The 23,406-nt window shown below is 41.7% G+C and overlaps 1 protein-coding gene across 1 annotated transcript in view; it reads right to left on the minus strand.

Moving 5' to 3' along the window:
• The window catches only part of MOXD1 (monooxygenase DBH like 1), an 84,204-nt gene that overhangs the window by 2,738 nt on the left and 58,060 nt on the right, over nucleotides 1-23,406 (minus strand). Inside the window, exons 9-11 of the mRNA XM_074948446.1 lie at nucleotides 19,260-19,319; nucleotides 10,123-10,265; nucleotides 4,298-4,466 (exon numbers count right to left, since the gene is read on the minus strand). Coding sequence (XP_074804547.1) covers nucleotides 4,298-4,466; nucleotides 10,123-10,265; nucleotides 19,260-19,319 — 372 coding nt within the window. The remainder of the gene's footprint in view (nucleotides 1-4,297; nucleotides 4,467-10,122; nucleotides 10,266-19,259; nucleotides 19,320-23,406) is intronic.

The following is a 23,406-nucleotide window of genomic DNA, read 5'->3' on the forward strand; positions in this document are numbered from 1 at the left end:
AAGAGGTTTTAGAACAAATTGATAAATTAAATCGTAAGAAGTCACCAGGAGCAGATGGCATTCACCTATGAGTTCTGAAGGAACTCAGATATAAAATTGCAGAACTACTAATTGTAGTATGTAACCTATCGCTGAAATGAGCCTCTGTACCACGTGACTGGAAGGTAGCCAATGTAACACCATTTTTTAAAAAAGGGCTCCATACACAATTCTGGCAATTACTGGCTGATAAGCCTAACTTCAGTACTGGGAAAATTGGTAGAAACTATCGTAAAGAACAGAATGATCAGGCACATAGATAACATGATTTGTGGGAAAGAGTCAACACTGCTTTTGTAAAGGGAAATCATGCTTCACCAATCTATTAGAATTCTTTGAGGGAGTCAATGAGTATGTGGATATGGGCGATCCAGTGGATACAATTTAGTTGGATTTTCAGAAGTCTTTGACAAGACTCTTGATGAAACTAAGTAGTCAAGGAATAACAGGGAAGGTCCTCTCATGGATCAGTATCTGGATGAAAGATAGGAAACAATGGGTAGGAACAAATGGTCAGTTTTCACAATGGAGAAAGGTAAACAGCAGGCTCCCTCAAGGATCTGTCTGTACCAGGACCTGTGCTGTTCAACAAATTCTTTAATGATCTGGAAAAGGGAGCAAACAATTTTAAAAAGTTTGTAGATGATACAAAATTATTCAAGACAGTTAAATCCAAAGATGACTATGAAGAGTTACAGGTGAATCTCACAAAACTGGGTGACCAGGCAATAAAAAGCAGATGAAATTCAACCCTGATAAGTGCAAAGTAATGCACATTGGCAAACACAATCCTAACTATACATATATAATGATGGGTTTTAAATTAGCTGTTACCACTCAAGAAAGAGATCTTGGCGTCATCATGGATAGTTCTCTGACAACTTCAGCTCAATGAGCAGCAGTGGTCAAAAAGGCTAACAGAACATTAGGAACTATTAGGCAGGGGATAGAAAATAAGATAGAAAATATCATAATGCAACTATATAAATCCACAGTACACCAACACCTTAAATGCTGTGTCCAGTTCTGGTCACTCCATCTCAAAAAGAATATAGTTAGGAAGGATGTGGACAAATTGGAGAACGTCCAGAGGAGAGCAACAAAAATGATTAAAGGGCTAGAAAACATGACCTATGAAGGAAGATTGAAAACACTGGTTTGTTTAGTCTGGAGAACAGAAGGGTGGAGGTGAGGACGTAACAGTTTTCAAGTACACCTCTACCCTGATATAACGCGACCTAATATAACATGAATTCGGACATAACGCGGTAAAGTAGCGCTCTGCGGGGGGCGGGGGGGGAAGGCTGCGCGCTCTGGTGGATCAAAGCAACTTTGATATAACGTGGTTTCACCTATAACACGGTAAGATTTTTTGGCTCCCAAGGACAGTGTTATGTCGGGGTAGAGGTGTACGTTAAAGGTTATTATAAGGAGGAGGTGAAAAACTGTTCTTAACTTCTGAGGACAGGATAAGAAGCAATGGGTTAAATTGCAGTAAGGGAGGTTTAGGTTTGGACATTAGGAAAAACTTAACCTAACTTCCTAACTGTTAGGGCAGTTAAGTAGTGGAACAAATTGCCTATGTAGGTTTCAGAGTAACAGCTGTGTTAGTCTGTATTCGCAAAAAGAAAAGGCGTACTTGTGGCACCTTAGAGACTAACCAATTTATTTGAGCATAAGCTTTCGTGAGGTACAGCTCACACACGAAAGTTTATGCTCAGATAAATTGGTTAGACTCTAAGGTGCCACAAGTACTCCTTTCCTATGTAGGTTGTGGAGGTTTTTAAGAACTGGTTAGACAAACACCAGTCAGGAATGGTCTAGTTATTACTTAGCCCTGCCTTGAATTCAGGGGACTGTATTAGATGACATATTGAGATCCCTTCCAGTCTCACACTTCTATGATTCTATGATCAAGGGTATAGAATGGCTCCATATGAGGAGAAACTAAAAAGATTAGGGCTCTTCATCTTAGGAAATAGATGATTAAGGGGGGATATGATATAAAATCATGAATGGTGTGGAAAAAGTGTACAGAGAAGTGTTATTTACCTTTTCCCACAATACAAAAACCAGGGGTTACCCAATGAAATTAATATGCAGCATGTTTAATATAAACAAGAGGAAGTATTTTTTCACACACTTCACAATTAACCTGTGGAACTCACTGCCATGCAATGTTGAGATGGCCAAAAGTATAACTGGATTCAAAAAAAGAACTAGAGATGTTAAATGGCTATTAATCAAGATGGGCATGGCTGCAACTCCATGCTTGGGGAGACCATAAACCTTTGACTACCAGAAGCCAGGAGAGGAAGAAAGGGATGGATCACTCCAGCTGCCCTGTTCTGTACGCTCACCATGAAGTGCAGGTATGGGTTACTGTAGGGGACAAGATACTGGGATAGATGGACCATTGGTCTGACCCAGTATGGAGCTCTTACCTTCATCTTGTTGAAGGATGGCTAACTGCAATACTAGTTATGGAAAAGAAAGAAAGAAAGAAAGAAAGAAAGAAAGAAAGAAAGAAAGAAAGATATCCTGCTCTTAGCTTTAATGGATGTAACTTGGTGAAAAAAGAAACTAATGATAAAAATATAGAGTCAATCACCCTCAGATCCTACTGAGATCATACTGACTTGGGTCTGTAATGCTGCAAATATTGCTGTCCAATAAGTGAAGAGTAGAGAAAATAGAAAATCCTCCCCATATCTGATATAATTTCCATATATGATTTCCAGCCTCTTTGCTAGAACCCCCAAAAAATAAATAATGAAATTATTTTGGCTGTGCATTTTGTGTTTACTATTGTTTTAAGTAAATTAAAGCAGCCAAGCTATTTAACCATGAACAGTGAACATTTTGCATGTAGTGTCTGTAATTACTTTTCATAGAATTTCAGTAGTACAGCAAACATTAGGATGAAATCAGAACTATTTTACAGACATCTCATAAAAATCTCTCACACACTATACAATTTCAATGAAGGTATCTCATAGTTCTAGTAATATCATACTATGCGTAGTTAGAGCTGTACTGATAATGAACCATGAATTATTTCAGTTCCATCCCAAAGTCATGCCAATCTGATCAATGTTAGATTCTCTTATAATGTATGAATATGACAACTCTAAGAATTCTAGTGACATTGAAGGCCAGATTCTGCATTATACTCCTGCCCTTTTGAAACTCTCAGGAGGTATAAGGGGGTTGGATTTTAGTGAGTAGAGAATTCCCCTGGAGGATGGAAACTCCCCCAATGGCATAAATCTCCTATGCCAGTTGTCCCCACTCTTATTGGTGTGGGAGATGGAGGGAGCTATTCAGGGTTGGGACGAGAGCACTGCTTTGCCAATCCACCACTGACAGCTCTGTGCTTACAGATCATATCATCAATGACACAGAACTGCATCTAGGCTTCTCTAACTCATGCCCATGCTGGGTAAGCACAGAATCAAGCACATAACTGGGTCCATGATGCACTCCCCTCTCATGCTCAGCAGAGCTCAGATACAGAGAAGAATTGATGCATGAATCTGTTTATAATGGAGTCAAATATGCAATAGAGTGTCAAAGCACATTTATTTTTGCAATGTCTCCTCCACTGATGCTACATTGGTGTTCTAATGGTACTTTGTCAATGCAAGTTCAGTAGCCATGCCATTCATTTTTGTCCCAGAGGGACTGTTAAAATGTCAATAGACATTTAGAGCTGCTATTAACTCAGTGGAGGATTACTTTTTACTTTACATTTCTAAGTGAATTTAGTGCTCAGGGAGAATCAGAAAGGAACATCCTTGGAGACTGAAATCCTGCAACAGGACACAGAGAAAATATGGCAAACAATGTGAATTTCCCTTCCCTGGCCTACTAACACACCTCATCACTGAGCTAGAAGACCAACTCCTAAGGTGAGAGATGTAGACTCCATAACCTATGGCCCAGAGGTGATGAAAGGCTCCTTATTCTATTACTAATTCTATGTACTGACTAGGGTCCTGATTTTTCAATCATTTAATATCCTGTCAGTGCTCAAGAAAGGAAAATACAGATAGTATATTCCAACTTTTCCAAACTTTTTCAACTGTTTTTCAACAGCCATGAGTAGTGGGGGGAAAGGCATTTAACCAACTTCATATTCCCCATCAATTCAAGCACAGTAACTCCCATATGCTTCAATCAGAGAGACCCCCATTGTATTCATAGTATTGTTATGTCTTCAATAGCACTTGGACAGCTAATGCAGGATTAGACTTACCGACCATTCTGCATTGTCAGTCTTTGAGCATCTCACATTCACTGGCAGTCTAAGAACAAGCTCATTGTAGGAGAGACCTGCTGATCTGGACCATTTAAACTTGTTCATCGCATCCATGAAAGAGAGATTTTTATATTGCTTTGGACTCTTGATAATGAAAGGCCATGTCCTGAAAAAAAGAAAAATTCCCCACTAAGTTATTAACATTCATAAGCAAAGGTATATACAATACCCTTTTTACAAAAGCAAATTGATTATTAACCTTTTGTGCTATCATTATTTTTATTTAATTTTGAATGTGCCTAATACTCAATTTATAGTCAATGGCAGAAAACTACATTAGCACAGAGTTAAGGTTGCTTGCTGGTATGTCATCCCTCTGCAGAATGTTGAGTTCAGAAAAACTCAAAACTTTTGAAAACCAGGAAACACTCAATTAGGGTTGCCCACACAACCTTAACTCTGCCCTCTTTCAGCAGTGCCCCAGTACAGTACACTGTTAACAAACACACCTTTTACTCTGCCAACCCCACAGTTGTTGAAATCATAAAATCGTAGAAATGTAGGGATGGAAGGGGCCTCGAGAAGTCATCAAGTCCAGCTCCCTGCACTGAGACAGGACGAAGTAAACCCAGACCATCTCAATTTGGGTCCCCAAAGATCTAGTGGGTGCCATGCACTACATTGGTTAAACTCAACAGATTGAGACCATGTTGTCCTGCATCACGTCAACAGTTTTATCTCTAGTTCTAGGCAGCAAAAAACACCTAGAAACGTTTTGAAGAATGGCTGTTTTTTTCAGATCTTACATCTCTGCAGTCTGCTAGCTTTGACCCCTAATTTGGGTCATTAATCTTACTCTGCATCCTCCTCAGGCACACCGAATTTCAAAGGAATCTGACTAAGAATGTGGATTTTAGAGGACTTAAAAAGGTCAACTTTTAAACAGAAGTCATGATACAACCTTAACTATAGTAGTGCTACTGCACCACTGTATTATGTTACCTGCAGCCATGTGGAAACAGATCCTCAGATAATGTAAATTCTCAAAGCTCCATTGACTTCACTAGAGCTGTGACAGTTTATAGCAGTTGAGGATCTGCCCCATCAGGCTTTGGTAAAGGGAAGGAATTTTTCTCAAGTAAAAACCAAAAAGAAAATCACCACAGGTTCTAGATAAAATATCTGCAAACTGAAAAAAGGAGAAAACAAATCCAGTGCAAATCTTTCCCCTCTTAATTCCTCAAAAGACAATGGGTCACATTTTCTGCTGCATGGAACAGACACTTGGCACAGAGGAGGAGAGGATGTGTGCTGTCAGAAAGCTAGTTACAGCTCCCTGATTCTCATCCTATTCCCAGCCTCAGAGGAAGTTAGAGCTGCATGGGGGCTGATCTAACATGTGCCAAAGGGCCCAAATGAGGACAGTCAGAGCACAGCAGGTTCTAGACACTTTTCCTTCCCTGCTCCTGATATGTTCCAAGAAGACCCCCAGCACACACTCTGCTCCAAGGACTGTGGGAAAGGATGGCGCAGAAGTTTGCTACGCTGGCTCTATGCCCTCTGAGGACTCTTCCATGCCAGGGGGATCCCCCCACAGAAGAGAAGGGCCTGATTCTGTCCTCTGTGCACAGTCTGAGATATGCAAAGGTGATAGAGTGGGATAGAAAATTTGGCCCAGTGAAACTGGATCTTCTGTGACTCTTCTAAGGAAGAGAGAGACAGGGTATAAGGAACTAAGAGGTAGGCATAAGGAAAACCTTTTCTATAACTTTAGCCTTCTTTAAAGGGATACGATCCCTGGTGCTGAGACAGAATGAGGGGAATGGAAAGTCATATATGGTGTATGGTATACTTTTAAAAGGAAATCTGAATTTTGTTAGTGGAGAATTGATTGTGATTAAACTTTATTTAACACAGATTTATTAGTTCTTTGGATGAAGGCATGATTTCATCTGTTTAAAATCAGACCTATGCCTTCTACAATAAAGCTATATCCCATTTGTTATTAACACTGTACTGCCTCGCACCCCACTGCCATAGATGGAAGGTCACGATTCTGCTCTCACACCTCTTTTACATCAGTGTAACAGCTGATTTCACTTGAACTCCTCCTGATTTACACACATTAGGGACAAAGAGTTCTAATCTGAGCCATCAGAGGCTTGATTCTGATCTCAGTTTCACTGGTGTAAATCAGGAGTAACTTAACCAAGTCAGTGAAGTTATACTAGTGTAATACTGGTTTAAGTGAGATCAGCACCAGGCCACATACTCTTAGGCTGGTAATGCTTAATGCAATAAGAACTGTAGATTAGGTTATGAATACTAGGAGCATTAATAATCTCTTCTTTTAATGACTGTTCCATCTCAGGCAGAGAGTCTGCCTACTTACTTTATTCAAAACCTCTTTCTTTCCTCAGGCCAAATGCGCATTTTCTTGTTAAGAACAGTGATTATGAATGAACACTCAAGATAACATGTCATTTATTAGAATATTTTGTTCATGAGATCAGAAAGCTGGTTGTGCTAGCACTAAATTAGAAAATGTGTTTGTTTAGCTGTCAAAGGAGATTGTGAATACTGACAGCGTGAGAGCAGCAGCTGTATTGTATTGTGAGGTTCTTCTTATTCCTGTGCATCTGACAGAGTTTAGAACTGGGATCAGTAATTTTGTACATCAAAGCTCTCTGGAATAATAGTCTTAAAAGCCTTTGTGAGCGTTTACTAGATACTTTATATATAGTGAGATCACAAATTTTAAAATGTAAAGTTAATAGGACACTGTTGGGTTATTAATCATATTTTAAAATCCTTACCTGTATCTTAGTTATTGAAACTATTTTTTAACAATGGAAATTTACTTTTCACCATTTCATTATTTGTTTATTTTTCTGTAGTTCACTCAACGTGAGCAGTGTAACTAGACTGGACCATTCTCCCTTTTGGTTTATAATCACTTTCAATTTCTGACCTTCAATTTTGCTTTTCAGATTTACAACACCACAAGGAACACTTAAATGTTAAAAAAACCTGTTTATTAATTTTTAAAAAATCTATTCATAGTAATTCTAGGAACCTTCCTTCCCTCTTCTTTTAATTACCAAAACCTAAAAGTTGTGTTGTGCTGGAAAACATATAACTTTAATTTCTGGAAGCCCAATTCTACCTTACTCCTAGAGAACAATGCTTTATCTTGCAAGTTGTCCCATTGAAATCAAAAGCTATAGGAGTCAGGTCCAATGGGATTTTTAAAAATAGCTATTTTTATTTCAGTTTAAAAGTAATGTAGAAGTTTAGTCATGATGATGAATGGCTGTTTATAGAGAATTTCTTCCCAACACTAACAATATGTAGTGAAACTTTTTTGTTTTCTCTGATACAACCATAGTGAAGCAGGTAAGGGCCCTGCCATTTTAATGGCCAAACCACAATACATCATTTAACCTTACGAGTGCCACACCCACTGCAAATTCATGGGACAGGTGGTTTACTCCTCTCCTCCCCCCCCCCCCCCACACACACACACATATTCCAGCTGAGTCTTCAGTCTTGCAGGTTGTTTCTGTTAGGAGGAGAGACAGATTTCAGTTCACGCCAGGTATTTCTTTGGTTCAGTCCTTGTTTATTTACACAGAATATATGCAGAGGCCTGTTTCCCTGAACACAGGAGGAATCAAACATCAGGAAAACAGTTTCTTTGCTCACTGTTACAAGCCTCTTTTAGCCAACACTTTACCCAAAAAGCGCTCTCTCTAGCAGGGCCGTCCCTAGCTATTCTGGGGCCCTACGCAGCCCCCCCCCCCGCGGGGGAGGGGGAGTGTGGGGCCCCAGGCCTCTGTGGGCGGGAGTGGGGGGGGAAGGCCTGCAGTGGACAGGGCTGGCTTGGGAGGCAGGGGGGAACCACCCCCAGCACTCACCAGCTGCGCGGCTGGGGCCAGGTCGCTGCACTTCCTGCGACCAGTCAGTGCATCCTCTGCCCTTCTGCAGAGCTCAGGGGAGTGGAGGCAGGGCTGGGGTGAAGCAGGGGCAGGAAGAGGTGGGGCGGGGCGGAGGTCCTGGAAAAGAGCTGGAGCAGGGGCTGGAGCAGCACGCAGCTGTGCAGGGCACCCCCTATGCAGCTGCGTACTTTGCGTATGGGTAAGGACACGGCCCTGCTTTCTAGGCTTTGTCTCAGGGCTATATTCCCAGTGTTTGTTCTTGCTTTCTCCTCGGCTGTCTGCTGTTTCTCTGCTTGCGTCTCTGGTGTTTCTGCTGCTTCTCACCCCACACTCCCACCACACAGTTCTAATCAAATCAATCCTCCATCCCTGCATTTGTTATCAGACACCCAGGAAACTCCTTGCACTGCATGGTTCAGCCACTGCCCAGATTTGCATGCAGTCTAGATCTTGGGTGATGATTTTCCATTGTTTCAAATGCCACTAAACAAAGGGGCATTTAGATGTTCCCTTATTTAGCCTGAATTGAAGGCATTTACTACTTCCAGCAGCTTCAATGTGGTGGTGGTGTACGTAACAGTATAACAGTAACAAATTGTGGCTTAGGGGAAACGTTATTGGCAACTTGACAAAAAATAACCTTTTCTTTCCTTTTTTCTTTTTTTTTTTTAATCTATTTTTTTCCTGCAAACATTTTTGCTTTGCAACACTAAGTGTGCATTTTGGTAAATCAAGGCACAGTATATGCAGCACACACCCAAGCAAGTTTCATTTCAGAAATGGTTTGAAGAGGAACAATGTACACCAGCGACAAAAAGCAAGATTCTTGGAAGCAATATTTTGTCTTACGTCACTTGATTTGTCTCCTCCTTTTGCTCCTAAACTTCCTAATCCCTGAGTGGGCTGTTCTAGAGACAGTGCCACTTGGCGGTTTCTCTCAAGAGGCACTTTCTCTACTGGGATAAAAAAAATACTGCTTTTTTTGTTTCTACCTCTCCTGTTTGCTGTTTTGTTTCATTCTCTTCCTGCTGTCTTTGATCTCTTTTCCTCTACCCTTTTCATTACTAATTCCCCTGCACTTCCTTTTACTACTTGCTACTGTCCTGCCCTCCTGAGCCTCTACCTTTTCTCCACATCTCTTTCCATCTCCATTTTATCCCCTGCTATGCACCACTCTCCTGTTCTATCACCTTTCTACCTTATTATCTTTTCCATCATCATCCTTTCTAGCCATTATTTCCAAATTGTTCTTAGCTTTTGGATGTAGCAGCAGTTCTAGGGCCTGATTCTCCTCTCTGTCAATGTAACTCAACTGACTTCAGTTTAACTTGACTTCTGATTTAATCCGAGGACAATCAGGTCCCCAATGCCTTACACTAGGGCCCCTAAGCACTGTGAAAATGATCTGTGTTTTATGGTTGTCAGCAAAAGGAGACCCTCAACCCCTTCTCAGCTAGTGTTGAAAACATTTTACCTGCTAGTGATAACTGACCTTACCATTGAATTAAGTGTAACGTGGTTCCATTAGGCTTTTTGTAATGACACTGAAAATGATTGTGTTCTGTCTACACTACCCGACAAACCTTTTTCAATACCAGTGGAGGAAGTGCCTCATGACTGACAAGCATGGTCAGCAATGTGTATTTTTTCTACTCTAAACATACCTTAGAAGAAGTGCAACAATCATGAGACATCAGATGCTGGAAACACGTAGTAGCATTTCTTGTGTTTAATTCAAGTAGTGCCAGTGATACGAGATGAGACAACATACTGTGTTATTACAAGGGGTTAAAAAAATCATATGTGTGTGCAATAATCCCACAGACCAAAATGAATTAATGAATGAATACAAGGTGCACACCCTTTTACATTTCCCCTACTTACCTGACTGGTCTATATATTTCCTTCACTCCAATAAACTGGAGTTGCTCCATTATGTCTGGAATACTTGCACATCGGGTAAGATTGATTCTTGGGTAGTACAGTAGGTAAGACAGGCACATTTCGTTTCTGGTGCTCAGACCCCCCTGAAGATGAAGATGTTTTAGCAATATAAGCTTATGATTTCTCAGAAAAAGATAGTGATGATAATTAATATGTTAGCTAGTGAACCGTACATGAGAAAAGAAATAATGGACCAATATGGCAAGGTTACTCTGCATGTTCAGTTATCAAGGAACAAAAGTCAGTAGTCCCTTTGTAACAAAATACATTAAAAGTCCACTCATTGCTCTGATCAGGTATAAAAATAAATGGCAGCAAAAGCAGCTATCAGTATGTTACTGACAGTGAAGTCAGAATAACCCTCCTGCTATTTTACACCTTTGTAGTCTTTCATGAACTCTTGTTTTGACACTATTTTCCAAAGTGAGATGGAAGTGAGGTAGGGTAAATTCACACTGGAGTGCAGTGAACCCTGCTGCACCAGGAAGAAGCAGTTGGCAATGGGGATGATTCAAGTGCAGCTGTGGATATTTTATATTAACACCCGTCCATTAGTTGCTTTTCCCATTGTCAACCACTTTTAACTCACTGATATGTAAGTCACACTTGTTATACTCAACCACTGAATGCCAAGTCAGTGGAACTACCGTTATAGCATCGCACTTGCTTCCTTTTCCTTCCCATACTATTTCTGTGACCAGAAAATCAAGAGAAGTAATCAAGATGTTGAAATAGAGAGTGCATATTGCCTGAATACAGGAAACAAAATGGAAGGGGTTGAAATCCATGAACATCAGTGAGGGTTACCAGATAATATATCATGAATCAGTAGCAAAGAAGATTGGAGTAGGAATAATGGTAGCAGAAATATTACAGGAGAAGGTACCTAGACATTCTAAAGAAGAGTGACCCGCTGATGAAAGTTAGAATAGCAGTGAGCAGAGAACACATATTTAATGTTATATGTGGATATGTACCACAGGTTGGTTGTACAATTCTGAGAAGGAGGAATTCCAGGTAGCACTAGATCAAGTGATAAGTGAAGTACCACAAGCTGCGTACTTGATTATTGGAGCGGATCTCAATGAACATGTGTGAGAACGCAGTGATGGCAACAACAGTTGTCATGGAGGATGAGGCTTTGAAACAAGAACTGAAGTTGGAGAGGATATCTTAAAGATAGCCAGAGCCTGTGGTCTGATTGTTGCCAATACAGGCGCCAACTTTCCAATGTGATCGGGGGTGCTCAACACCCAGCTCTGCCCCAGGCCCCACACTGACTCCACCCCTTCCCCCAAGTCCCCACCCCTGCTCCGCCTCTTCCTGCCCCCATCCTGCCTTCCTCCCACGAGTGCGCCACATCCTCACTCTTCCCCCCCCCCCGAGTCTCCTGCATGCTGCAAAACAGCTGATTGTGGCGGGTGGGAGGCACAGAGAGGGAGGGGGAGGCGCTGAATGGCGGAGCCCACTGGCAGGAGGGAGGCGCTGGGGGATGGGGAGGGGGGCTGATAGGGGGGCTGCCAGTGGGTGCTCAGCACCTACCATTTTTTCCCTATGGTTTTTTCCCTATGGTCAGCACCTATGGTTGTCAATATATACTCTGTAAAGAGGAAGGGGCACTTAATTACATACAAGCGTGGTGCCAGCAGGTCCCAGATTGATTACTTCCTGACAAGAAGAAGGGATTTAAAAAAATGTGAGAGACTGTAAAGTAATCCTGGGAGAGCAAATTGAGGAGCAACATAGACTGCGTGTAATGGACCTCTGGGTGAAAAGACTAGTGGGGGACAAAATATGAATTGAGGAACAAAAGATAAACTGATGGAGGCTTATGGATAGGAAAGTTAGTCTGAGATTTAAGGATGAGTTTCCACGGAGGCTGGACAATGACCAAACCTACTGTGATGATACCAATAAGGTTGGGGGGAAAATATCCAAACATATCACAGAAAGTGCACAAGCTGCTTGTGGCCAAACAAAAAGAGGGAAATTTTACGGCAAGGAGATGTTGTGGTGGTCCAGTGATGTGCAGGAGGCACCAAAGAAGAAGAAAAGGCTTAAGCAATGGCAGAAAGTCAGAATGGAACGAAGTTATGAGGGATACAAGAAAACAGTAAAAAGAATGGTTGCAGAAGCTAAACATCAAGCATTTAAAGCCTTAGATGCAAGACAGAGGACTTCTAACAAAGGAAGGGGAAAAGGAATATATAGATTAGCCAAGACTAGGCAAAGAAACATAGAAGACTTAGAAGTGTGTCAAAGATGAAAATGGAAAAGTACTGGTGGAAGGCAGTGAAATCATTAGGAGTTGGCAGCAGTTTTATGAGAAACTACTCAATGAAGAGAATGTGAAGGAACTGTTGAGGACAGTATGCGCAAACAACCGGTGGAGATCTCTCATCACGGTGGAGATGCAGACAGCACTAAAGATGATGAAATGTAGGAGGGCAGTGGGATCAGACTGTGTACCAACAGAGGCATTTAAAGTATTAGGCCAGAAGAAGTAGTGATGATGATGAATTTTTTCAACTTAATTCTCAGTATTAGAAAAATGCCCAATGAGTGGAAGAAGAGCACATCAGTCTCTCTCTTCAAGCATAAAGGAGATGTGCAAGAATGTAGTAATTACAGCCCCATGAAGTTAATGAGTCACGTGATGAAATGGATGGAAGGAATTACCGAGAAAAGAGTTTGGGAGGAGCTCGAGCTCATATAAGTGACAACCAATTTGGGTTTATGCCAGGAAGGCCAGCCATGGATGCAGTGTTTGCAACCCAAATATTGCAGAAGAACAGGGAGAAATGCAAAGAATTGCACTTAGTGTTTGTGGATTTAGAGAAGGGTTAGGACAGAGTGCCTAAAGAATTGTAATGCTGGTGCCTACAGTCACACAGTCTGCTACAGATATATTTTCAGACGATCATGGACATGGATGAGGGTAGCACAATGGTAGTGGGAAGCAGCTGTGGCTACAGTGAGGGTAAGTCTACATCAAGGATCAGCCTTAAGCCCTTTCTTCGTTGTGTCTGTAATAGACACCCTGGGGTTGGGCATAGTGGTACTCCTGTAATCCCTGCTACTTGGGAGGCTGAGGCTGGCGGATCACTAAGGGGTTCTGGGTTGCGGTGCGCTATGCCGATCAGGTGGCCGGTGCCACTGACAGCCTGGCCAGCGGATGACTGAAGGACTGGCTAGAACAACACGAATGACACGTTGTGATTGGTGCTCTCTGTGAGGGCTGATGGACCAATGGACACCAACAGACTATTTCTGCTAAACAAGGTGTCAGCTCCCTGACATCCCCAGTCTTTTACCCACACATACAATCTCCACAGGACTCTGCCAGCCCTTACTTTGCCTTGCAGCTTAACACTTGGTGTATTCCAGTCCCTGAGCTCCTCTGAAGTGTACCCCACTAGTGTCCAGCCCCTGTCACTAAACACTCACAGTAATTACCAGGTCTGCTATTCTCGAGGAAACAGTACACACACAGCTTCATTGATAAGGTCCTTTATATTACCAAAGCATGGAGATATAAATATAGTGAAACAATCGTAAGTTTATCATTAAAGATTAAGGTGTAAGAGATAGTTAGTAATAATAATGGAAACAGAAATGATTATATAAAACAAAACATGCTTCTTAGAGGCTAAACTTATTTGTAACAGGTTAAATTCCTTGTCTGAAGCAGTTTCCTTCCAATATTTCCAACAGGTCAACTTGGGATCCCATTTTCATAAATATAATTGTGCTGCCCAGCTAATTCCTTAAGTGCAGAATGACAGGGTGTTATCCCTGTCCCCATCTTATAGTCCAAGTAAACCTTTTAAGTGCACCCCCAAACAAGTCTTTTCCCCCTATTGTTCTCTTCTTCTTGTTAAATCTGCATTTAGCTCAGGTTGGTGATTGTGAATGAAACAATGCTCAATTTACATTTCAACAGACAGACTGATTTCCTGACAGACCAAAGATGTTTATCAGTTTCTCACCTCTGCAGGGGAATATCAACTTGATACAAAATATAAGGACATATTCAGTATATAGACATAACTTTTTAAATATGATCCACAATTATATTAATGGCCAGCATGATCCTGGCTTTCATTTAAGATCTTACATGACACTCTATGGATAGATACTATGACAGCAATAGGTGTAGTGAGTTTGTCAACCTTGATAGGAGTTGCTGACAGGGAACAGGGAACCCTTTGCCAGATGGAACCAAAGGGCCTCTGTCTCTCATCTTGATATGGGAGACTAGAGGAGAGGCTCCATGGAGCATGCTTTTCACCAATAACATTATATTGCATCATTAAGATTGTCAGGGTCCCCTCCCCACTCTTAACTCTATGGTACAGATGTGGGGACCCGCATGAAAGACCCCCTAAGCTTATTTCTACCAGTTTAGGGTAAAACTTCCCCAAGGCACAAACTCTTTGCCCTTGGATGGTACGCTGCCACCACCAAGTGATTTAACAAAGAATCCGGGAAAGGACCACTTTGAGTTCCTATTCCCCCAAAATATCCCCCAAGGCCCTTACACCTCCTTTCCTGGGGAGGCTTGAGAATAATATCCTAACTAATTGATTACAAAGTGATCACAGACCCAAACCCCTGGGTCTTAGGACAATAGAGAAATCAGTCAGGCTCTTAAAAGAAACAGAACTTTATTAGAAAGAAAAAGGGTAAAAGAAGCACTTCTGTAAAATTAGAAGGGAAGCTAATCTCACAGGGCAATCAGATTTAAAACACAGAGGATTTCCCTCTGGGCAAAAACTTTAAAGTTACAAAAAGAAAACCAGGAATACATCTTTCTCTCAGCACAGAGAAAATAACAAGCTAAAACGAAAGTAAACTAATGCATTTCCTTGGTAGTACTTACTAATTCTAATGGTGTTGGATTGCTTGCTTTCTTGATCTCTCTCTGGCAAGCACACAGAACAGACAGACAAAAGCATTCCCCGCCACCCCCACCCCCACCCCTCAAGGTTTGAAAGTATCTTGTCCCCTTATTGGTCCTTTTGGTCAGGTGCCAGCCAGGTTATCTGAGCTTCTTAACCCTTTACTGGTAAAAGGATATTGTGCCTCTGGCCAGGAGGGATTTTATAGTACTGTAAACAGGAAGGTTGTTACCCTTCCCTTTATTTTTATGACAAAAATAAATACGAATTAGAAAAGAATCTAGAACTATAAGAGGCTGCATTAGAAGAAAATGGCTTATGAATCAGCTGACAAAAGATAGAATACATGTGATGCTTCATTAAGAGGCACAACAAGAAGACAATAAAATTAGATGGTAAGAAAGTTAAAGGCTGTGCAACATTTAAATACCTTGGTTCATTGCTGAGCCATGATGGGAATGTGGATGTTAGGAGCCACATGAAGAACACTTGATGTAAATGGAGGGAGTTGATGGGAACTCTCTGCGATAAGAATATGACACAAACTAAAAGCAATGTGTGTAAGATCATGATTAAGCCAGCCATGGTATATGAGTCAGAATGCTGGCCAACAAGGAAGAGAGGAGAACTCCTACTTCACACAGCCGAAATGAGAATGTGCAGATGGACGCTGTGTAAGATGACAGCTGATAAGCTACTTACTGAAACAGTATGAGCCAGGATGCAGGAAGTCACCCTTATGGAAAAGAAGAAGGAGTATCGACTGAGATGATTGGGTCACGTGAGACAATAAGATGTGGAATATGTTGGCCAGAGAGTATAAGAACTATAGTAGTCACAGGACAAAGACCACAAGGAAGACCTAGAAAAAAGGGTGGTTTGAGATGCTGAAGTAGGACATGAAGAAGGTTGGTATCTGCTTGGAAGAGGCACTCAACAAGAGCACCTGGAGACAAAGAACAAGAGCTACTGACCCTGATCGATGGGAGAAGGGGAAGACGAAGAAGACTATTTCTGTAACCTTTTGCATCATAGAGTTTGACCCAGAGACTTACATGGAAGTTGCCAGCACTTAGTTTAGGTTTACTCCAACTCGAATGTGCTCCAAATTGCACGTGCTCCCATGTGGCACTGTCATATCCAACCACTAACTTCAAATTATAAAGGACCCAATTGCACTTCCATTCTAAAAAACATTACTACATTTGAAAAGAACAGTTGAAAGTCTCTCTCTCTATATGGTCCCCCTTACAGTAGTATCTGAGCACCTTCCAAGTATTTGAAGATCTATCCTTAAAACACCCCTGCAAGGTAGGGTAGTAGTATTATCCCCATTTTCAGACACAGACAGAATTGAGATACAGAGAGATCAGTAATTCACGTGTGGCATTTAGCCCCAGGTTTGGCTTCGGATAGTGCAGAACTGATGGATTGGCACACAGCGGGACCACCAGAAGGCATTCAGTCTCAGTTGAACTGAAGTGGCAGCCGGGAGCACAATAATAATGTGTTAATTTTTTTTTTGTAATTTCTTTTATTATTTTCTCAGGAGAAGTACAAAACTAAATAAGAAATGCCTCTTTAAGGCCTGCAAGATACTCCCCTATAGCCTGTCTGGCCAGCTCTGCTGTCCAGTGTATAAGTGGGGGAAAGCCATGGTTCCATCTATCTTCCTCCTGTATTTTTCTGCCAAGATCTACTGGGGGGACCATCTTGATAGTAGCCTCTGTGAACCCTACGTTCATCCACTGCAATTCTGATCAGCCCTTACCCTGTCTGTTCAAGGGAGGGCGGGGTGTGCCTTACTCCCTCCCACCCCACTATGCAGCCATGTAAGGGACACCACAATCTAACTTCAAATGACTTGCTGAAGGTCACACAAGAAATCCCTATCAAAGCTGGAATTGAACTCAGCTATCCTAATCAGCAACAAGCAAAATCTACTTGGAATAACTAAATGTCAAATGCTGCTTGCAAGCACTCCCACTGATTTCACGGAATCACAGAAGCTAGAGATGGAAAAGACTTAAAAGAGTATCTAGACTTCAGTGAAAGTACACATGGGACTGAGTTAAACAGGAACTGGTCCTAAAACTGGTACATGAAGACAAACCTAAAAATATGTCCTAGGTGAATAATTTAATCTTGATTGGTTGCCTACAGCTGATAAACAACAAGATGATACTGACAGATTCAATTCTGTACAAAGATTAACAATGGTTTAGTAATTTTTCCATTTGACATTTTCTGTTCTTCTAGTCTTAAAGCCTTAAGCCATGTTTTGCTAAGACAAATTCAAATTGTGTAATTCCATACTAGCATTCCATTTCATGTAGCTCCAGGTATGAATTATTACTATCTTGCTCTATGACATAATAGGGTGGAAGAATAGAATGCAAAATAAAATTGAAGTGTTCAGTCTAATGATGTATTTTCTCACCACAAAAGGGTATGTTAGTACCAGAGAGCATAGTTTAACCATTAAATAATTACATAATTATTAATTATTAAATTCTCAGTTAAGAGTGCAAAACCAAGGAATAGGTAACAGAGTGACTCATTACTTTCTAACCTTGGATGGTAGATATGGCTCAACTAAGATATAGGCATCTTTGTAAAAGACGCAATTCTCACTTTTTTGTTTACTTCTCTTTCTACTGAAATATATTTATTTCACTTGTCACGGTAAACCATCATTCAATAGCCTAATGTCTACGTACTGCCTGGAGTGCCCTAACCAGGTTCCTAATTACTCTGCTCTACACACAGACATGCAGCTCCTCAGGTTTCAACTCTGGGAATTTCTGACTTACTTTACCCTCAGGGAGAGGGGCCAGTGCCAGAGCAGAAAAGGTCAGAGATTGGCACCTGAGGATCTGTGGGTAGTCTCAGTCCTAATGCTGAAGATCTTAAGGCATCCATGTACAGTAGAAGCCCCTCTGGCACAACTCCAGGCCCCACACTTCCTTCATCTTGCCAATGATATCCCTGCCACCTTGTGTTCTGGGACCCCCCCTCTGATGGGACTCATAAAGCACAGGGAGACCTTCACTGGTGGAAAATCTTCTGGATTTGGAAGGCAGCATGCCCTCTGGAGTAGCTGCTCTTTGAGCTCAACCTCCATGACCCAACATGTCTCAAAAACTCATCCCCCTCCCGTCTACACAATAGTCTCATGTAGGAGTTTCCACAGGCTTTGCAGAAGGTTATCCAGGTGGTGCTCCCCACTTTTACATGCACTGGCCATATCTGGACCCAATCCTACAAAGACTTACTCAGGTGCTTAGGTCAATAGGATTATTTACAATGTGTAAAATTAATCATGTGAGTGAGTCTTTGCAGAATTAGATCCTTGGCCAGTATTTGCATGCTTTCACTCTCCTCCATATAGTGTATATTTGAGCCTAGGATGATACTTTATTACTAGGTTGAGCAGTAAACACAGACTCAAAATACAACTGTCTAACTACCAAGAATTTGTAGTACCGAAACATACATACACATTTAATTGTCTAATTACTATGAGTCAGACTCTGGCTTTGGAGTCCCTATTCAGTCTTTTTATTAGGCAAAACATCCAGATGAAATCAATGGGATTTTTGTCTGAGGACAGACTAAGTAAGGATTCCAGAATTTGACTCACATTAATTAGGCAGTTGCAAGCACACATATTTTCAAGCACTAAATAGACTTGGTAGTTAGGATTGCATATTTTGATTCTATATTTACTGCTCAACCTAATAATAAAATATTATGCCAATCCCCCAAATTTCCCACTTTTGTATTATATGGAGGAGACAAATGCATGTAAATATCATCCCACTGTGCTGATATATGGATGTTTTGCCTGGGGATAGATTTAGTAAGGGCATTAATTGTTTCTTATTTTAATGAGGAATAAAAAAGAGCCAGAACAAGCATTGTCCCATGAAAGATCAAACTTCCAAAGGGAAGACTGGTGCCTTAATTGCATGCTGTACAGTTACAATTAGAGAATGTTAAATTATATATAGTAATTGCTGCATAAATCCATAAGGAGCCTTGGTGCTATCACTTAATAATGCTTTACTCTTCACAATATCAAATTATTTTTGCTTCCAAATGAGAACATATCACTTATGTATTTATTTCAAAGAAATATGCCTTCAGTGTCAACCCATTTGAAGCTTTCCTTACCCATGTCATACGTATTCGATCTATAGTGCTGTAGCGACATTCCGTGATTAAATTATCCCCCTGAAACATAAAATATAAGAAGTTCACAGTTATGAAGTTTTATAACATTTGGTTCAGGTGATGACTTACTATTGCAAAGGTTTAACAAATAATGGTCAGAACACTGGAATCCAGGGATTTGAATTTTTGAAGGAGCAGAGGATCAGTACATTAGCCCAGACTAAAACTTTGGTGGTTTAGTTAATTCATTATTCATTATCCTCAGCGGGTGTAAATTAGTGTAGCTACATTGACTTAAATGAAGGCATGTCAATTTACACCAGCTGAGAACCTAGTCCATTATTTGTACTGCATTAGCACCCAAAAGCTCCAGTCACGACCAAGGCCCTCACACACAGGAAGATGTGGTTCTCGTTCCAAATTCCTTACACTCTATGAGTACGGATATTTTGTTTGTGATAAATCCTCTCACCAATTTCAATGGGACTATCCGTGTGAATAAGGAAAAGATTTTCCACATCATAAAAGCACCATATTGTTTGCCATGATTGGCAGTCTCTCCTCAAGAGAACCCCGAGCTTGGTATGGCAGGAGGTGTGGCGAGATATGATTGAAATATTGACAGATTTATTTGGAGAAGGTTGCACATTTTTTGTCTTTAGTATGTTCAATTAAGTCTTCATTTTCATGACTACTAAATTGCTCTACCGTGTTTTTAAATAATAAAAAGCAGTAGCTCACAGAGTAACTAATCTTCTATACCAAATCAAATACAGTCTACATGTCCCTATGCAAAGCAATATGGATCAGAAATTATAACACCGGATTTATGAGGGGTGCAGAAGTACTGACTGGACACATTTGTATTAGCCTTGTGGGCAATTCGTGTCTGACCTTTAATTAGAGGAGTTCAGGGCTCTCACATGCTTGTTTATTCATTGACTGAGTTGTTTAATGATTACAAAAAAGAGGGAAGCCTACTTTTTTTGAGGAATATTTTTTATCCCTTAAAGAAGATAGTACCAGAGTGGCTGCAGCCACTGCCCCTCACAAAGTAGTCCTAAATTTGTGACTGAAAGATCTGAAGAATTCAGTGCCACAGGGCATAGGCCTGCTACTTAAAAAGGTGTATTTTGTTAGACAGCAATAACCCCTCCCCCCCCATCTCTCCCACCCCAAAAAAAGAGGGGAAGCTGAAGGGGTTGTAAATAGAATCGTGGATTTATAAAATTCCTCTTCTGGCCTTAGTGATTTAAAAAACAAAACAAAAACAACAACAAAAGCCTACAACTTTCCCTGTAAGTGGAAGTAGAGAACAGGATTGAACTAGAAATAGATACTTTGGGGAATTTCAGAGCACACCAGTTCTGGGGATTTTTATGTTTATTTGCATATGGATAGCTGAGTTATTTAGCCCTCATCTGCTGATTTAATTTCTCTTGAAATGGTCAGGAGATTACTTACCAGAAGGTCTGAATCTCCCTCTCCCTATGTAGTTCTGATAGTGTGTACACTTTTACAGCTTTGTAATAAAATTATGTAATTAGTTGTGAAATGGAGAAAGTGGACTTATTGGTTCTAGGAGCAGTCATCATCTTAACTATACTCTGACTCTTTGAAGAAGATATATATACACACACACACACACACACACACACACTTGTTCTTAGGTCCAGAAGGAAGTGGGAGGCAGACCTGTAGAGAGTCTCTGAATAAAGGGTAAAAAATAGGGGTGACATCAGAGTAGGGATTTGCTATAGACCAAAGGTGGGCAAACTACGGCCCGCGGGCCACATCCGACCCGCGGGACTCTCCTGCCCAGCCCCTGAGCTCCTGCCCTGGGGGGGGCCTAGCCCCCGGCCCCTCCCTCGCAGCCTCAGCTCACGGTGCCGCCGGTGCAATGCTCTGGGCAGTTGGGGAGCGAGCTCCTGGGGCAGCGCAGCTGCAGAGCCGGGGCCTGACCCGGTGCTCTGTGCTGTGTGGTGGCATGGCTGGCTCCAGCCGGGCGGCGCAGTTGTAGCGCTGCCAGCCACTGGTGCTCCAGGCAGCGCGGTAAGAGGGCAGGGAGCAAGGAGGGTTGGATAGAGGGCGGGGGAGTTTGGGGTGGTGGTCAGGGTGTGGGGGTGCGGATAGGGGTCAGGCCGGTCAGAGGGCGGGAAACAGGGGTTGACTGGGGGCAGGAGTCCCAGGGGGCAGGCAGGAAGGAGATGGCGTGTTGGACGGAGCGGCAGGGGGCAGTCAGGGGCAGGGGTTTCACGGGCAGTCAGGGGACAGGGAGAAGGGGTGGTTGGATGGGGCAGGGGTCCGGGGAGGCAGTTAGGAAGGAAAGGGGGGGCTGGATGGGGCAGCGGGGGGCAGTCAGGGGCAGGTATTCCAGGGGTGGTCAGGGGACAGGGAGAAGGGGATGGGTGGTTGGATGGGGCAGGATTCCCAGGGGGGGGGCCATCAGGGGGTGAGAAGCAGGGGAGAAATCAGATACGGGGCGGGGGCCAGGCCATACCTGGCTGTTCGGGGAGGCATAGCCTCCCCTCACCGGCCCTCCATACAACTTCGGAAACCTGATGTGGCCCTCAGGCCAAAAAGTTTGCCCGCCCCTGCTATAGGCCATCAAATCAGGAAGAGGAGTGGATGAGGCATTTCTAGAACAAACAACAGAAATATCCAAAACACAAGACCTGGTAGTAATGGGGGACTTTAACTACCCAGACATCTGCCTGAAAAATAATAGGGCAAAACACAATATTTCCAGTAAATTCTTGGAATGTATTGGGGAGAACTTTCTATTCCTGAAAGTAGAGGAAGTAACAAGGAGGACAGCCATTTTAGCCTTGATTCTGACCAACAAGGAGGAATTGGTAGCAAACCTGAAGGTGGAAGGCAATTTGGGGGAAAGTGATTAGGAAATGATAGATTTCATGGTTCTAAGGAAAGGAAAGAGTGAGAGTAGCAGAACAAGGACAACTGACTTCAAAAAAGCAGACTTTAACAAACTCAAGAGAACTGGTAGGTAAGGTCTCATGGAAAGAAAATCTAAGGGAAAAAGGAGTTCAGGAGAGCTGGCAGTTTCTCAAAGAGACAATAACTGCAAGCTATCCTGATGTGAAGAAAAGACAGGAAGAATAGTAAGAGGCAAGAATGGCTCTATCAGGAGCTCTTTAATGACCTGAAAACTAAAGAGAAATCCTACAAGAAGTGGAAAGATGGACAAATTGCCAAGGACAAGTATAAAAGAACAGCACAAAATCAGAAAGGCTAAGACACAAAATGAGTTATACACCTAGCAAGAGAAGTAAAAGCCAATTAGAAGAGGTTCTTTCAATACATTAGGCGCAAGAGAAAGATGAAGGAAAGTGTAAGTCTTCTACTTAGTGGCAAAGAAGAGTTAATAATTGATGACATCAAAAAAGCTGAGGTGTTAAATGCCTATTTTGCTTCGTCACTAAAATGTTAATGTGATCATATACTTATCACAATTAATATTAACAGCAAGGGGGAAGGAATGCAAGTCAAAATAGGGAAAGAACAGGTTAAAGAATATTTAGATGAGTTAGATGTATTCAAGTTTTCAGGACCTGATTAAATTCATTTTAGGGTACTTAAGGAACTAGCTGAAGCAATCTCAGAACGATTAACAAGTATCTTTGTCAACTCCTGGAGGATGAGTAAGGTCTCAGAAAACTAGAGAAGGGCAAACATAGTACCTATCTTTAAAGTGGGGAACAAAGAGGACCCAGAGAATTATAGACCAGTCAGTCTAACTCTGATACTTGGAAAGATATTGGTACAAATTATTAAACAATCAATTTATAAGCTCCTAGAGAATAATAATGTGATAAGGAATAGCCAAAATGGATTTGTCAAGAACAAAGCATGCCAAACCAACCTAATTTCCTTCTTTGGCCTAGTGCATAAGGGGGAAGCAGTTTACATGATATATCTTGATTTTAGTAAGACGTTTGACACAGTCCCACATGACAGTTTCTTAAACTAGGGAAGTGTGGTCTGCATGAAATTACTATACGGTGGGTGCACAACTGGTTGAAAGGCCCTACTCAAAGAATAGCTGTCAATGGTTTATTGTTTAAACTGGGAGGGTATATCTAGTGGGGTCCTGCAAGGGTCAGTTCTCGGTCCAGTACTATTCACC

Source organism: Natator depressus, chromosome 3 (genome assembly GCF_965152275.1).
Source record: "Natator depressus isolate rNatDep1 chromosome 3, rNatDep2.hap1, whole genome shotgun sequence".
NCBI classification, from domain to species: Eukaryota; Metazoa; Chordata; order Testudines; family Cheloniidae; genus Natator; species Natator depressus.